Source organism: Dendroctonus ponderosae, unplaced genomic scaffold (assembly GCF_020466585.1).
Source record: "Dendroctonus ponderosae isolate FM_Combo_2020 unplaced genomic scaffold, Dpon_F_20191213v2 Dpon_F_20191213_152, whole genome shotgun sequence".
Classification (NCBI taxonomy): domain Eukaryota; kingdom Metazoa; phylum Arthropoda; class Insecta; order Coleoptera; family Curculionidae; genus Dendroctonus; species Dendroctonus ponderosae.
Genome location: NW_026017660.1, coordinates 766 through 17619, shown reverse-complemented (window position 1 = coordinate 17619; position 16854 = coordinate 766). Strand labels below are relative to the sequence as shown.

General features: G+C 32.9%; 1 protein-coding gene across 1 annotated transcript in view; it reads right to left on the bottom strand.

The window, feature by feature from the left end:
• Positions 1 to 16205, bottom strand: part of LOC125503258 (protein bowel-like) — a 35472-nt gene extending 19267 nt beyond the window's left edge. The window contains exons 1-4 of the mRNA XM_048663310.1: positions 16019 to 16205; positions 15804 to 15957; positions 15470 to 15742; positions 15193 to 15412 (exon numbers count right to left, since the gene is read on the bottom strand). Of these exons, the coding sequence (XP_048519267.1) occupies positions 15193 to 15412; positions 15470 to 15742; positions 15804 to 15957; positions 16019 to 16165 (794 nt within the window). The 5' untranslated portion in view covers positions 16166 to 16205. The remainder of the gene's footprint in view (positions 1 to 15192; positions 15413 to 15469; positions 15743 to 15803; positions 15958 to 16018) is intronic.
• Positions 16206 to 16854: the final 649 nt, after the last annotated feature.

The following is a 16854-nucleotide window of genomic DNA, read 5'->3' as shown; positions in this document are numbered from 1 at the left end:
CCGCAACTACCGTAAATGGGTAATTTATAGTTTGTATTTAGATTATGTTCTCAAGAGATATCTGATAGAAGTGAAAGAAATCCAGTCGAGATAAGACTAGGTTTCAGTGACACGAAGAGAAAGACTCAGCTAGATAAAGTAACGTTCGTGTCTTCCACCATTAAGTGTGGCCTGTTAATTGCTTTTAAGTTAAGAGAGTATACCTGTACCAGAAACTGATAGAAACAGATAAAAGACCATCGGATAAGTCGCTCGACCAGTTCCTTCTTGACGCACGACTGATTCCGGCCGATAAAATTCCTGCTCTCGTTGTACAATTGCAGGTATGGACTAAGTCGCGAATTAATAGCTCAACATTTACAACACACTGTATTTTCATGCTACGTAAATCCCGAGAATGTAGCATCAAATGCGCAAAAATGTTCAGCAGTTTTTTCTACTATTCTACTACTATTCTTGAACGCGAAAAATACACATTCTAAGTTCTATAAAGTAACTAGGGATCTGACTGCATGTTTGCTTGTTCAATTGATTCAGAATCTAAATCTGCGATAGTTTAATTACAAGCTCGAGTCTCTCAAAAAACTGTACAAAAAAATCATATTTGTTAACGCAATGAGCAACTCAACTGATGAGCCCTAAGAAAAGCATAAAAAATGAAAATTATTCCAATACAGATTCTGAACTCTCTCCTTACTTGCAAATTAAAAAGTGTAGGTATGAGCTTCCAAAGTGTATCGGAATACGTAAATAAAAAGCATTCAGTTCGGATCTGTGGCTCAAAAAATAATATAATTACTGCAGAAGTTCAGTATAATGATGCGTAAGTAATTGGACGAATGTTCTCATTAGGAAAATCATCAGTGTGTGAAAACTTACTATATAATTATTGCTAATTACAGCTACCTAATTTTTTTTAAATATACGTGTGGTCTGGTGGCAAAATCTCAATTATATTTAAGTACTGAATTGTAAGCAATTATTAGCAAAATTACCTCCTAATTGGTTGTGTGAAGACTTGAGCGCTTTTCGAATAGATGGCTTTTGGGTTAAAAAAAAACCTAATTAGGTTTAGCTAAGACAGGTAAAGGAATATGTTATTCGACTCGTCTGTACAAAACTGGGAACTAAAGAATTGTTTCATTGAAGTTTTGCTTCCTTTTCTCTTTTAATTTTTGTATTTATCACTATTCGATTTTGGATTTTAAAGGACAAACAAATTAAATAAATTCACCATTGCATGTTTCAAGTGCATTTACAATTTGAAATTTTTTATAATACACATATTTACAACCAGAAACAGTAGAAATACATGTAGTTATTTTGAATTAACTGACTGTTTATCATAATTATTAGGTGTATGACGCTAATTGCTTCTTTTGATTGACTTAGATAGAGCTATATTATTCACATTTATTAAGTAACTCGTTTCATTGTGGTTTAGTGTATCCCATATGTGCTGATATAAATCTGCAGTAATATACATTTTTGAAAAACTCTAACTTTAAACAATCCTATTTATTTCGACAGAGAAATGCAGCAAAACTGAAGTGACTAATAGTAGTTGTTGGTTTTTCTATAAACTTTATTAATTCTAACTGTAACGATGATAAAAATTCTTGATGATTCTGCTAGTCAATCATCATAATAAAGACAAAGACAGTGAATTTATTATATTGAGATTAAAACTGACACATACCAAAAAATGTGTTCAGCATCTTGTATATTGTTCAAAAGTGATAAATCGGTTACCGTACAAATATGTGTTATTAAAACAACACCCGGTGTTATTCAATACTTGTTAATAATATTTCCATAGACATTAATTCAGAGAAAGCCCTAACGGTTGTGGCTCATTTTTCATTTTCATAAAAATCAAAGGAGTTAACTGAATCACGTTTCAGGTCGCCGCATTTAAGAGACAGCGACTTAAACTTAAACAATTCAACTACTTCTTGACACTTCATTTACATACACTTTACAGGTAACAGTATCTGATTAGCCACTTACTTCTACCATTTTATCAGATTTTCGTAACTTTGCCACTAATTAAATTTTGGTTGTTTGCCTCGGAAAATAAAGGTGTTATTTTAGCTAGATATACTAATGAAAAACTTAGACGAGATATACTAATGAAACAATTCGATTAAAAATATATCTCCAAATACTGTGCTAATTCCTCAAGTGAACTACTAATTAGTAATTCGTACGAAACACGATTAAATCTATATTCGACTTAGTCCTTCACTCATTCTTTTTTTGGTCCTTACCATCACAGAAACGTGCATTTTTTAAGTACTGTTTCGAATATCTGGCTTAATCTCACTCAATTATCTCGATTCCAAAATTCCTATATCTCGATAAAAGAACGTCGGATGCAAACCAAAGTATAACCATCGAGCTTACAACTTACAACAAGAACCATTTTTCTTAATTAAATTGGAAGTCAAAAATGAAATTAAATGTGCAAAAGCCTTTCAAGAAGAAAATAAACACGAAACTAAAATGACAGTTTCTAAAATGAACTAAGTCATCAAAAGAAAGAAATAGTCGGCCAGGAAAAATAAAAAGGAAGGCCAAAGAAAATATTGTTAATATCGCATAATAAAAAAGAATAATGAATATCAAACTAAAATTAAAGATCTGGGTATTATTTGAGTGAAAAAAATGCATTTCTATCAGCGCCTTCTGTTAACATTGCCATTCATGGTTCTGTTTAATTTGACTAAATAATTAATTATTCAATTTTTACGTCGCTAATTAACCCTGCAAAAATTTGGATAAACGTCCTATCCGTTTCTAGATTATCTGAAAGTGTTTCGAATTATTTTCAATATTCTAGTGAGAGAAAAACTTGTCGAGTAAGAAAACATAAAAAAGTAGAGTTGTCTGGGTGTTTGAGGAACTAGTCAAGGCAATCTTTGAGTTTGAAAAATTTCCGCTCTTGAAGTGTTTATTGCGCTTAATTCTAACATAAGAAAGAAACTTTACACATCGTTACTCGTTTTTCATTTTCTTCTAAGTGTGCACAAACTTTTCGAATATTATTCCGACTACGCAAATTCTTGGTAACGGCCCGACCTTCCAGGCATATTCTTTTAGATATTAAAAATAGTTTGGGTTTAATTCAATTAGGCGCATTGGTTGCAGCTGGAGTTTACAGGTCTTTCAACCTTTCACATTAATCTAATTCAACTGGACTGTTTTGAAATGAACTGTAATTACTGGAAATTAGTGATATGTTTCAACGTAGTCAAATTTCTTCGTGATGCCTTCCGGCTGTTACTACGCTCTGGTGTTTTTTCTTCAAAATAAATGCTTAAAATGTGTCGTGGGAAACTTAGATCGTGGCCACAAATAAAACAGTCTGATGCAAGGAATTAATATTAGCACAATCCATGGTCAGTTACTTGATTGTTACTCGCAGTACCGAAAACTTCGATTGTGATTGATTAATTCGATTTTTGGCTGTTCCAAATACATATAAATGATGGCCATATCGACTGAACATAGAGACATGGCTGTTTTGGAGCAACTAAGGATTTGCAATATCATAATGCAAATAATAATGCGCGAGGTAAAGTAAATGAATCTTAAGAAATCCAGTTAAAGTTAATGAGCAGATGTTAGTGTTATGGTCTAAGACATCGAGTGTAACCAAACAGTTGGATTCAGTTCAACAATGTAAATGATGTGTTAAAACACTGTGATGATAAACAGTGTGAATTGATGGGTGATTAAATTGGTGTGTTTTCGATACATTTTATAAGGAATTAAGTCACCAGCAACAGCTGAAACGCGTTTATCAAAATGGGTATTTTGGATGCATGTTTATTCTCTGTTATAAAAGCAAACTAGAATATGTTGGAGTACCATGCGGTTGACGATTGGTTAAACGTTAATAAGATGCAGGACTATCAAACAAGTTAAGCTTTGCCTGAAACTAATGAGTTTTTACGGAAACGATAAATTATTCTTCGACTGCCCAAAATCTGGAAAAGCTCATCAGTTTCATGATATTGAAAATATATGAAGATATTGGTTTGACGTAATGTTTTGGGGATTGGCAATTTCCCAGAAAAGGTATATGTAGATGGTAGTTGAAAACTATGATTTCAGTTAAGTCATAGTCAAGATTTAGGCAGCCTGTTTTCAAGCTTTGCGATGGTGCAAACAAGCAACACAAAAGAAAATCAAAGAAGTCTGAATTTTCTCTCAAGAAAAAAAAACATAATAAATCACTGCTTATGAATATTCGCTATTTAGAAAATTGAAAGTGTATTGAACTTGCATCAAGACTTGTAAAAAATATCAAAAAAACTCGTATACAGGAGTTGTAAAAAAACTACAGAACGTTTTTTATTGATGTACATGAAATTAGTAAATCAGATTAAATAACATTAAGTTGCAATATCTGACGGGCGATGACGAACGAATAATCTAGTCAATCAATGCACAGTAGATTGGGGTACGCCAAGTATTTGCTAACAAAAGCAAACAGCGGGAATAATGTAAAATAAATATTCGTGAATATACAAACTTTCAGATATTTGTTGGCAGCTCATGTAGTTTTGAAGGCTGGTGATATAAAAATAATATTTATAACCGTTAACGCTATATTATACTCAATATATTTATACGTATGGAACAAACGCAATTTTCAATTACTAGATATGTAATAATATTATGGTTTTAAGCAAATCCTAAATCCTAAAAGTCATTGAATTGCCTCAAGATAATAATTATTATGCTTTCCTGCCTGCGCTCAAAAGTATAAGGAAAGTAAACATGGTAAAATTTAGAAAAATCACTATTCATTCGCATAAACTCATAAGATTAAGTTGTTGCCATTAAAACGTTTTGTTTACTTGCAGCAATGATTGAAACATTAACAATTTTGTTTTTTGAATTGCATTGGAAATATTCTGTGACTTCCTCTACAATAAAATTTCTTTATTCATTTTACTTAATAAATCGTTATGGCTCTGTTTCGTACGTTCTTTCCTCATTTATTGTGAAAATTTAAAATATCTGTTTTATTTTATAATTAGCATTCATTACCTAATTCGGGAATGTGGCAAACAATTTGATTTATTCAATGTTGATGCTCAATGGACCGTTTGTAAGCATCGGTATTGTTTTATATTGGCGGTTACTTGAATAGTTTCTAAGCTTTAAAATTAGTTAACTAGTTTGCTAATATCAAAATGAAAGTTTTGTTGAAATATTTATTAAAGAAAAGTGCAAAATCGAACAAAAATTAATTTTAAATAGAGCCACAAACTACCTAAAAGTTGCTAATGTAATTTACATGTAAAAATCAAGTTGCAATATTGTTTTACGGTTTTCTTGTGCAAAAAAAATACACAGTTGATACTCAGATAAAACTTGTAGACCAATATCTAAAGTTTGACCTAAATGTGTGATTTTGAAAAATGAAAGATATTTTCGAAATTAAATTTTGTATTTAACACAACTATTTTATTAATATTTTCCCACTTTCGAATATTTTTTGTCAAATATCCTGGATGTGAGGTGAGAAATGTGGTGTCTTCTAAATAATATTTGAATATATGCAAAATGTATTTTTGAAATTAAATTTTAGTAATTAAAACAGTACAATATTAATCCTGCCTCTGGTAGCATGCTCTGGACATTATTCGATGGTGGAAATGCACTAGATTATTGAGTTCAGTACAGTCGCATATTTATAAAATTTGCAAATTGTACAAATATCAGTTTATAAATTGGTAAATGTGTTAACGTTGCTTCTGCATATGTATAATGTACGTCATGAATAAGAAAATTCGGTAGGGGGAACCTACGCTCGGCTCTCCAGCTAGGAAGTTTCATTTTGAAACGTCTTCCAACTCAATTTTAGAAAAAAATTGCATAACAATTCAAAGAAAGCTTAAAAGGTAACCTAACTCATTTCGTAAATAGGTAGTCGCTTAAAATCTAACAATTCACTCTACCCCTATAAGCAGTTCAGCAACATCTTCTCCGCTTGCTTTGGTGTGAATTGGCAGATGTTCCACACAATAAATTCTCATTATTTTCAGATTTTCTAAATAGCAACGCTGCTGTCTTTTTATTACATCTCCGTATCTGATTGCCTGGCATTGTTTCAAAGGAATAAGATTTCGTTCAATATACAGGTCGCTTATCTTTCTTTCTCCCCAAGTGAATTAAATGGGAACATAATGGTCGGCTTTCGCATCTCCAGTCGACCTGTTATTCAATTTAATGGCGGCGTAGTAGTACTTCTTCTTGCAGCCAGGTCGTACCGGAGTCAACAGACTCTTGCGATGGCTAAGAACAGGTTCTTGATGGTACTGGAGCATTCGCTACGGGATGGTGATGAGTCCGGCATCTCTGATGGGTTAAAATGGGACGCTTTTTGCTCTACTACGTGACTAGGAGATTTCTTTCTTACCAAGACCGAATGCCATTAGTAAATTAGTTGGAGGAATGCGTTTCGGACTGTAATTAGTTTATGCTTTTGATGGGTTCTCTCATCTTATTATTTTAAAGATGACTTCAGTATTTAGAGTACCTACACATTACAGTACAGATTTATATGCTTTCAAATTACAATACATTAATGTTATTTAATCGGAATTCGAACTAGTTCAGAACTTATTTATGTCTGCTTTACAGCGAGCGTGTGCGAAAGCAAATGTGCAACATTTCTGCAGCATATTATACATTCTAAACTCATACTTTTCATTGATTAGAATTGGGGCTTACATGGGGAGTACAGATGATGTTGACAAAAATGAGTTAATTTTCCAAAGATGAAGCTCTAGACTCTAGACTATTTGGAAATATTTTAAAGACATTTGGTGAACTACTAATTTTGCTAACTAAACCTTACAAATAACTGAGATTGCAGAAAATGCGATTCCTCAATTTTTTAGGAAAAAATCGTCATATCTAGGTGTTGACGAACATGTCAACATTACAGCGTATATGCGTTAGTTATGCTCTTGAAAACTTAAAATGTATATCAATGTCGAACACGCATAAAGCTTACCTGCCTTGGGCAAACCCTAAAGCGATCAAATTCTACTATATGATGATAACTTCAGTTTTCGGAACTTTAAACTTTCGGATCTTCAAAACGGTTAAGCTGGGGACGTTTGACCACGTTTTCACGTTTGATCACGAGCATGTTTTGTTCAGCATTGCTTGGGGCATAAATAAAACAACCATGCTAAAAATAAAGGTGCTAGACAATAAAGGTAGAGGTAGATCGAATGCAAACATACCCTATCAGGTAGCGCCCTTTGCCAGCGGTAAAAATATAACATTTTTAAATTTATCACTCACGTCCGTAGCGCTAATTTTATGCCACCGTTTAAACCTGTTTAAAAAAAGTTTCCCAAAAACATCATTATCTTAAACAGTTTATATGTCTCAAACTGGATATTTGCGGCACCAATCCATATTTGTCCAAAAAATTCCCCTTGCAGCCCAGTTACGTCATCAAATTAATGTGAAAACTGTATTTTCCAAATTGACGCAAATAAAAAGTACCGTTACCAAAGTCAAAGTTAAACCATAAATAATAATCGTTAAGACAATTCAACGTGCCCATAAATATGTACAAGTAGTTTATGACACACCTTCCCCTATTATCCTTAAGCAAAAATGCCCACTTTGTTGAATTGCGTCCACTTACGATAGGTGGATTATTTTTATTAATATGAGCATGATTAAATTAAGCATATAAAATTAAATAAGTTATTCGACTATAGGTGAACGCAATCAATCCAGCTCCGTGCGGCAGCTTCACCTTATTCATTATTATTCTGCAGGTAATTCACTTCTATTGGCCATAAAGGTAACGGTATAAATCAGTATTTTATTACTAAGTCGGCATTGTTAGTGCGAGTATATTAAGTCAACCATAAATATAATTTCCCATAAAAATCTTCCGTGTTGCGCACTCCGGGACTTCTGAGTATATGACAGTATTATTGGAAAGCGTAAGAGCGTTTGACAATAACAGCATTAAGTATCTGTCTCTCCAAGGAACATTTTCCCAATTTAAATACAAACCGCCTGTTTTGTCGATTTTTGAAGCATTAGCTGGAGAAATGAAGAAACTTGACTTAAGCCAGGAAATTAATGATGCTATTCGAACGAAGGGCTAGAAGCAACTCGTCTCTACCAGTCTTTCCCGCAATTCTCGCCTCCTTCCCAGATAAAGCAATAAAACTGCAAACAACAGTTAAAGTTTATATTGAACTGCAATATATAATTCAATTTTGTTCAAAAGCGAAAGCCATGTTGACGCAAGAAAGTGTATATAAAATAACCAACTTGTTAGGCTGATTATGAAATGTTTCTGCTACACAATTAACAGTTATTTGAGCCTTCAATTAAAAAAGCGTGTTTTACTGATATACTGTTTTGTAAGTTTACCCATGTGTATTTTATACAACAGCAGTTGAAGCAAAGAATTTAGGTACGACTTATTTAATTGAAAATTTTGTAAACTTTCATCCACAACGTTAGAGCTAGCTCATGATCGTCAGTTACACACGTTACTACCTATGGAAGATTTTTAGTTTAAATTTTTTCTTTAGTTTCAATTTTTCTTTAGTGTTCGGTTCAGTGCATACAATTATATTAAGGTTGTTTCAAGGATAATGTTGTGTTCAAAACAATAATTCATTGCCTCCAGGAGTAAATTTGCTACATTTTATTTTTTTTATTTTCCTTTCTTATTATATAGCATATAATTAAGCATGGAGCACATCTGGGATGAATGGATGAATATTAAACTAGTTTTCAACAAAAGGTTTATCGGCTTAGCCACCATCCAAGCCGATTGAATGTTACGTATCGAAAACACTTGAAACTTGAAATTATTGCAAAGAATGAACACATCGCGTGAAGAAAGATTTAAGTGAATAAACACTTAATAATTGGCACCAAACAGCAGCTGCTGAAATTTAAACGCTTTGGGGATATGAATAATGTGTAGAAGCAAATTAAATACAGTTACTGTATTATGAAAAATGCATAATAAATCATTTCAAATATTGAGCAAGTTTTCATCTCGTACTGGAAATATAAACGATGATGATGTTTTGAAAAGGGCGCCTTTTGCAGCAGAAATGTTCATAAATGGAGCAAACAAGCATAATTATCTTGATCGCCTTTCTTCCTACTTATTTAAGTTACTCCAACTTAACATAATTTTTTCAGAAGACTTTTTCAATTAAAAACCTTGACGTTGTTGAAATTTCCAAAAGTTGGTCAGAAAAGAATATATATTTTCCTACTATACACCCTTCTCTAATATATTTGAGAAAATCCATTCATGCAAATTTATTCTGCAATAAAAAAAATAAAAAACTCACTGGGACATTGCAAGGGTACAAAACAATTCAGAAAACTGGAAGGTTCATTTAATAAAGTGGTATTGACTTGCTACAAATTTCTGTAGTAACACGAAAAATCCCTATATTATATTAGAGCCTCTAAGTTCTCTACTTCTTGATTCCCATTGACACCGAACCCCAACATCCATTCAATGAATAAACATAAGAACATTTGAGTACAGTAACTATAAATTCTTGACTATAACACATATTATGTTTCGTTTAACGATGCATAAATGTATAATGCAACCTATTTGTTAAACAGTGTTGATGTCGAGTCGGCTCACACTATCAAGTATCGAGTGTTTCACATCGTGAAAAAAACAGGTTGAAATGTTTTAAAGTGCCAAACCGGAACAATTAAGAAACATCGACTATTTACATAGTTTTGCGTATTCATTTTCAGCTTTAATATTATAAATTAATAAACGTGGTTTAGTCGATTTGGTTTAAACAAAGTACGTCGTTAGTATAACTAATGTCTATGATTCTGTGCTACTTTTTCATATTGAAAATCGTCAGATTTTGCCAACAAACACATTTAATGATCGTTTATAATAGGCGTGATAATGGCGATGAGTAAAATTGTTTAAAAGAAAAATAGATGTTAAAAAATTGTAAAATAGATCTAGTGTCAATTTAACCATTAGCAGTAATACGTTTTTAATAAAATCAAAGTATTCGGCCCTCTAACTGAAGCGCCATAGCGAGCAGAATGGTTTCTTCCAAAATAGAGGATGCGGATCTACGTTATAGAACGGTAGTTGAAAATCCATCATTATTTGCCTACTAAATATTAATAATTCTTTCTCAAAAAAGATCAAACAAGAAATTACATATCAACCCGAAACTGGTTTTTAAACATTGTTAATGGTCAGCAATCAATTATATATTTTTTCTTGCGGTTTTTCTCACAGGGTAAATTAGACTATGCCATTCATGAATATTTAAAGAAGTCTGTAAAAATACATATTCTAAGCTCTAACAATTGATTACAAAATTTTGCCTTCATAACGCGAAGGCCCTTTAATTCTTTTCAATTAATTTGCGAAATGCTGGTGCATATACATATTATTAATGATAATAATTATCGATAGAAATTCATTAAAGAAACGATATTTCACTTTACGCCATACAAAAAGCGAAAATAATTGGATGAGAACACAATTTTTCCAAAATTTATCATCGGTGCTCCCTTCATAGATCAAATAAAACTTAATATATTTTGAAAAAAGTTCAGTTACCCATGGTTAAGTTGGAATATCTGCCCTTTGACCGAGTTTAAAGTTTATGAATGTCTCCCACGCTATTTATTAGACTTGATTCAACCAACTCATATCACTCCATAGGTATTTAAATCCTGTCTATAAATTTGCTGCAATAAGTACTAAAGCCAACTGTCGGCCTACTGCACATTTCAACCTTTCTCTCCTTTGCAATGAAAAAAAATATTTTGCAACCAGTTAACCCGAGATAAACAGAAAAGTGTTCAGATTTCATTGCGGCAGACCACCCATGGACAATAGATTAAAGTAAATTATTATAAATTGTAGTCAGTTCCGACATTTAGTCATTGGGAGTGTTTTTCACACTTGGTTATTGGGAATCGTGTTATTCCGAATCAAATTCGACCCATAACAAAAGGTGTTGAATTAGTTTTGGCAATAACTGGGCCAATGCTGGCAATGGGCAATTGCGACTTGATAAATAATTTCAATGAACTTTTGTTGGAAATATACGAAATACATGCCGTTACCTAGTTAATATTAAGTATGGAATTTGAATTTTGGAAGGGCACGGTAATACGTAAACGCAATACGTTGAATTCCGCGACATCCTTAAGAGTTAAAACCACTTTAATGAACATTCTATAAATGCAATGAAATTTAAAACGTTCTATTGAAAAAAAATGCAACCGCTACATAAAGCAAACATTATTGAACTAAATTCTGTGGTTTACTCATAATTTAGTTAACACATCGGTACGGGTAAAAGATATTGAGAGGAAAGACATATGAAACTTTCACGAAAATCAAATATAAATTTTAGTTTCACTTCTTATTTAAAAGGAAAAAATAATTGTCAGAAATGAAAAAAAATATATATGTATAACACCCTGTAAAATAGAATAATAATAACAACTGAATTTATTTTGAAACCTTTCAATATTTTAAATCTCTCTAAATGAATTAGATTTGGAGTTTAATGACGAATGATTTGAAATACATTCATCATAATTACGTTTATGCCATTTTTATACCAAAACAGATCTCTTGAAATTTGAAATAATAAAGCTTAAGCAAAAATGTATTTAAAAAATTAAGGTAAATCTGCAAAATTCCCAAAATGATCATTCTCTGTTATAGTATCTTTAAAAAATGTATATAAAGACCTGGAGAATTCTTGTTTTCTTCTAAAGGGATTCCATACGGTCTTTTTGTAAGTCATCCTTCTACACAATCATTAATTTAAAAATACCCAGTTTATTCAACTATAATGATACAATTCGAATAGATTAGACTTAAGAGCCGGGAAAAGTATTAATCAAATGCCGGACAATAGCACAAACCTGAGACCCCTTGACAGGTCCACTCGCTTTTTTCCACTCTCTTCGTGTTTCTTTAGGAGGGTCCAGGTAATTTAACAGTGGCGTAGCGCGTTATCCAATTAAATCAAATTAAAACATTGTTAGAGTAGCAAAATATCAAGTTGATTAAATGCAACAAATTACAGCGATTTAAATAAATTGAAAACACACACTGTTTAACAATCTGAAAGCCTTCAGCAGCCAAGGAAAATTAATGAAAACTAATCAAGCTTTTCAATAATACATGAATGTTTGGCTGTATTCTCAGCAGGACTTTCTTTAAACAAACTTTTTGAATTCCATATTAATTCAAGTCGAATTTTATTTTCTTGTACGTACGACACTGAACATATGAGGATGTTCACCGCCCACCAATATCCAACCAAGGGATTAAAAAGTTCGTATTCACACTGTGTTTCAAAAGGGAGATTTCTATCTTAGAAATGGTCTTCCAAAATATACCCAGCCAGATGATGGTTGTTTTGAAATTGATTGTTTGTCTAATGCTTCGCGTTGACAAATAATCCAAGGGACTTTGTTTGTGTTATGGTCAGAGCGGTTCCCAAATAAAGGTCATTGCTGGTTTGATTCAAACAGTCCAAAGGCGAAAATTGTACTTTTTTGTTTCCGTTTGTACCCGTTTCCCACGATATTCTGCTAGCTGGCATGGTAAAAAACATCGACGACCTCCACATGAGGATGCCTAATTGACCCTCACAAAAACCCAAACACGATTGCTTTTAAAATCGTAATTATAGGGGCCAGAAGATCGCATGTAAATTTGTAGAAAATTATTAACAAAAAATTCATAAGAAGGACCATCTATCTTGCTGGAGATTTTTTCAAATTATAGAGTTGTTCTTGCTCAGCTACATCTGCCCAGAAATATATATGCATGCAGTAGGTATGTAAGGCACAAGACATTCAAATCCTACTCAAATAATCTAATAAAGCTTAAAGATTCACTCAATTTCAAGTCTTACTGAGTTACTTTGGCGAGCTCTTACTGAGGCTACAAGTGTTTGACTTGGAAATCTATAATTGCAAAATGGAATTTAATAATCAATTAATTCAATCACAATCATTTTGCATAAAAAAAAACATCGTGAATGCTAAAGATAAATTGAGGCAACAGATCAGACGGAAAGCTGAGCCTACACTTAAATATCAGAACTGTTCAATAGAAGATTCGGTCTCTGCATTAAAATAGTCAGTTCCAAAGCGTTATTTGTAACATATTGAATGTTTGCAACAGAAAACAATTATTTGAATATAAAAATAATCCAAAGTGTTAAATCACAGAAAATCACAGAAAATTGCAGATATATGCAAAACTATTTCCGAAAAACAAAATGAAATGAAGGCGCCAGGAGTATGTAAAGCGCAACAGACAGAAATGTTAAAATTGGTTTCAAAATGTAATTAAACAGAAAGATAATAAACAGCTTGATGAAAGAACTCAAGAAAGAATCAATCACAGAAATGAAAACACGCTGCTAAAAACCCGTGATAACTAAAAACAAATGATAACAAATGTATCAAAATATTGGTCAATTAATGCTGAACTAAAAGTTTTATTCCAATTCAATCGCTCCTGGGAGCTTTCGTTCTTAGTTCTCATAAGGTTTTCGCTCTTTTTTCGAAAAACTTATCAACATTATGTTTAAATAGCTTGCCCATATTGAACGTGCGCTGATATATAAAAACTTCAGGAGAAAAATGTGTAAACTGAACTTTAAAAAAAAAGGATTCACAAATTATTCGTTGAACGAATTAGAGTTTATCGGTCACCAAATAATAAATTAAAATGAATCGTATTTTACGTACTTTCTTGATATTCTTTACACACACATGACCTCTCAATCATCATATCATACCATTCTGAAAGTTTATAATAACATAAAATAAAACAAAACGAATGACAAAAATTAAGATAGTAGATACGTTTAAAATAGTGATAAAAGTCCAATCAATCGAAATTTTAAGTATGTACTGTGCAAGAATTAACGATTCATCATTATTGAATTGAAAAAATCCATCGAATGAAAGTAAGAAATAATATGAATAATATAAATAGGTAATAGAAATAATTATGCCGGAGTCATGAAGGTCGCAGTTTCAAGTCCTGTCGAAAGTAGTAAATTTTTCTTATTCCAAAAATTATTTGTTCGCTAAAGCCGCGAAAAATCCCTTTCATTTAGAATTTTCGGACGCTAAAAAACTCTTCATTGTAAGAAAAAATTTAGAAGACAATAGAAACATATTTGAAAAAAATAATTGAGAATAAATAGTGAAATTAAAATTCAAGAGCAATAAACGGGCTCCTGGAGCAGGTAAAGAATATATAAATTTAAGAAAGATGAAAAAAACTAATGAATCGTTTTATCGAAGTTTGAAGTCACAACTCCCATACAACCTTGAACAACATTTCTACTTTTTCTTAGAAAATTAACGTTTCTTAAGTGGTTGATCCATATGGACTTTCTTGTTAAACAAAATCGAAGAAACAATGTGTTGCACCTGTAAATGCTATCATCGTCTCTTGCCATCGGCTGCAAGCAATTTTTATTGGAAATATTTAAAATATATTTCAAAGTTAAAATTCTCATCGTTTATCTTATTGTTGATGTAGATTAGATGTAGACACATACCGGTTTATGAACTCACTTTGGACGATTACTGTACAAAATACTTTTAGGATTCACACCTTCCCAATTTTTCATAATTTTAAAATGAAGTGAAATAAAAAATTACTCTTTGATAATATAACGCGGGCTAAAACAGTCAAGTTAATTTGCAAAATAACCGTCCACACCAAGCCAGGTAAACAAAAACCTATTTAACCATAAATTAAAATCTTTTACCTTTAGCCGTCATCATTGGATATTCACATACGAGGGCAATGGAATGCTTTAATCCGTTGATAAATAGGGACGGCACTTTTATATTGAAGAATTTAATAATATAATTTATAATGGGATCAAGACGATTGTCAAGAAAAACTGGTTAGAAACCATTTATTCTCAAATTAAGCCGGGATTTAAATTTAAGCTATTTCTTTATGAAGAGCTCTGATCCGTCGATGTGATAATTTAAATGCCATTGCATTTAGTAGGCTAGTTATACTTTGAACGCAATAATTTTATTAAAATATGCGCTTCTTAACACTTTATCAGCTACTGCATGCAATCAAAAAACTAGAGAACTTACCGATGGTCTCTTAAGTGATCTTGTCTTCTGAAAGCTTTTCCGCAAATATCACAGCTATAAGGCCGCTCATCTGTGTGAGTCCTTTCGTGGATCAACAAGTTGTAGCTCTTGGTAAATTGTCTATTGCAAAACTTGCATATAAATTGCTTCTTCGGTCTAGAAGCGCGGCCTGGAGCTCGCAGTAATCTTCTATCCAAGTGAGCGTGAATTTGAGGAGGTCCTTGGTAAGAATTTCAATCTTTATGTTCTGCTACCATATCAAAAGCGACTTTAGTACCTGGTGGAAACATCGTACTGCCTCCTGGGAACGCAAAAGAACCTGCATTGGCAGGACTGGCTGGCAGAAAGCCTGAGTAACCATGAGTTTGCTGTCCATTAGAGGTGTCCATTAAACTAGCATGATGCCCAGACCTATGAGGCAGCATCATGGCGGCGGCGTGAGCTGCAGCCACGCATGCTGCTTCTTCTCGCAAATGTAGCTCTTTGCGCTTATCGGCCATCATGGCCATCAGGTCAAAGGAGGAAGAAGATTTACGTAGCCCGGATGAACCTGCATGCATTAAGAAAACCATCAAAGTATTCCAGTTACTGACAAAAGAAGCCACAAATACCTTCTGCCCCTTTGCCGCCGTCGCTGTTTTCCAGCCCAATAAGCGGATGCATCTCTCCACCATATAGAAGAGGATGCTGCATATTCCTAGAAGGAACCACTGGTACAAAAGCGGACGTTTCTCTGTGATGGCCCATGGTAGGAGCCAAAGGAACCTAGACGTAGAATGACATCAAATGATGACACAATGATATTTTGAAAGAATCAACAACTTACTTGGTGATGATAAGACATTTGTCCATTTCTATCGTATCTGGATGCCGATGAAGGTCGGCCAGATCCGCTAGAAGATGACAAGGGAAATGGACGTCTAGAGAGGGCAAGGGACCCATCAGACGTGGATGGTGTTGACGTTTCAGGCATTTCAAACTGAAAATAACATAATTATTATCAGTTAATTGCTCACAATGCGTTAAAATAAGGTTTCAATGCCAAAAATTGAAACTACGCTTAGCTTTACTGCATGGACGCAGTGCACATCTTGTACATCAATATTCAAAAAGATAAAACGTTTCATACATACAAAGAGTTTCAAATGAAGTGAGCACTTTTGATATCTTATTTGTTATTATAGTTGCGATGATCGATTTTTTTCCGTTTAATCAAATGACGAAATTTAATTTGAAAACGTATTAAGCCTTATTACTTAACGGAGCTTGCTGTATATTTGCCGACATATTGATTTGCTATCAATCAATGAAACAGGCTATGCAATTATGTGTGTATGTAATTTCAACGGTTTTAAAAAACAATGTACTGAACGCTATTGTGATACCACGTATACCCAAAGGAAGCTTGTTTCACTTAATTTTATCGTGTGTTTTCAGCCCCACTTCTCTTCTCTTTTACCATCAATTCTCTATCATAAACATCCTCATATACCATACTGATATACTTATTCCATAACGATGACCTGTAAAAAGTACCCGCGGTTTTACATTTTTATACGATATAACAGTTCCAAGTTGATTGTGGTTTTCCGGCCACTTTCTGAAAAGTTCTTTCAGGAAGCCAGTTAGGTCACCAGCTTCCCACAAATTGCTAAGCCCACA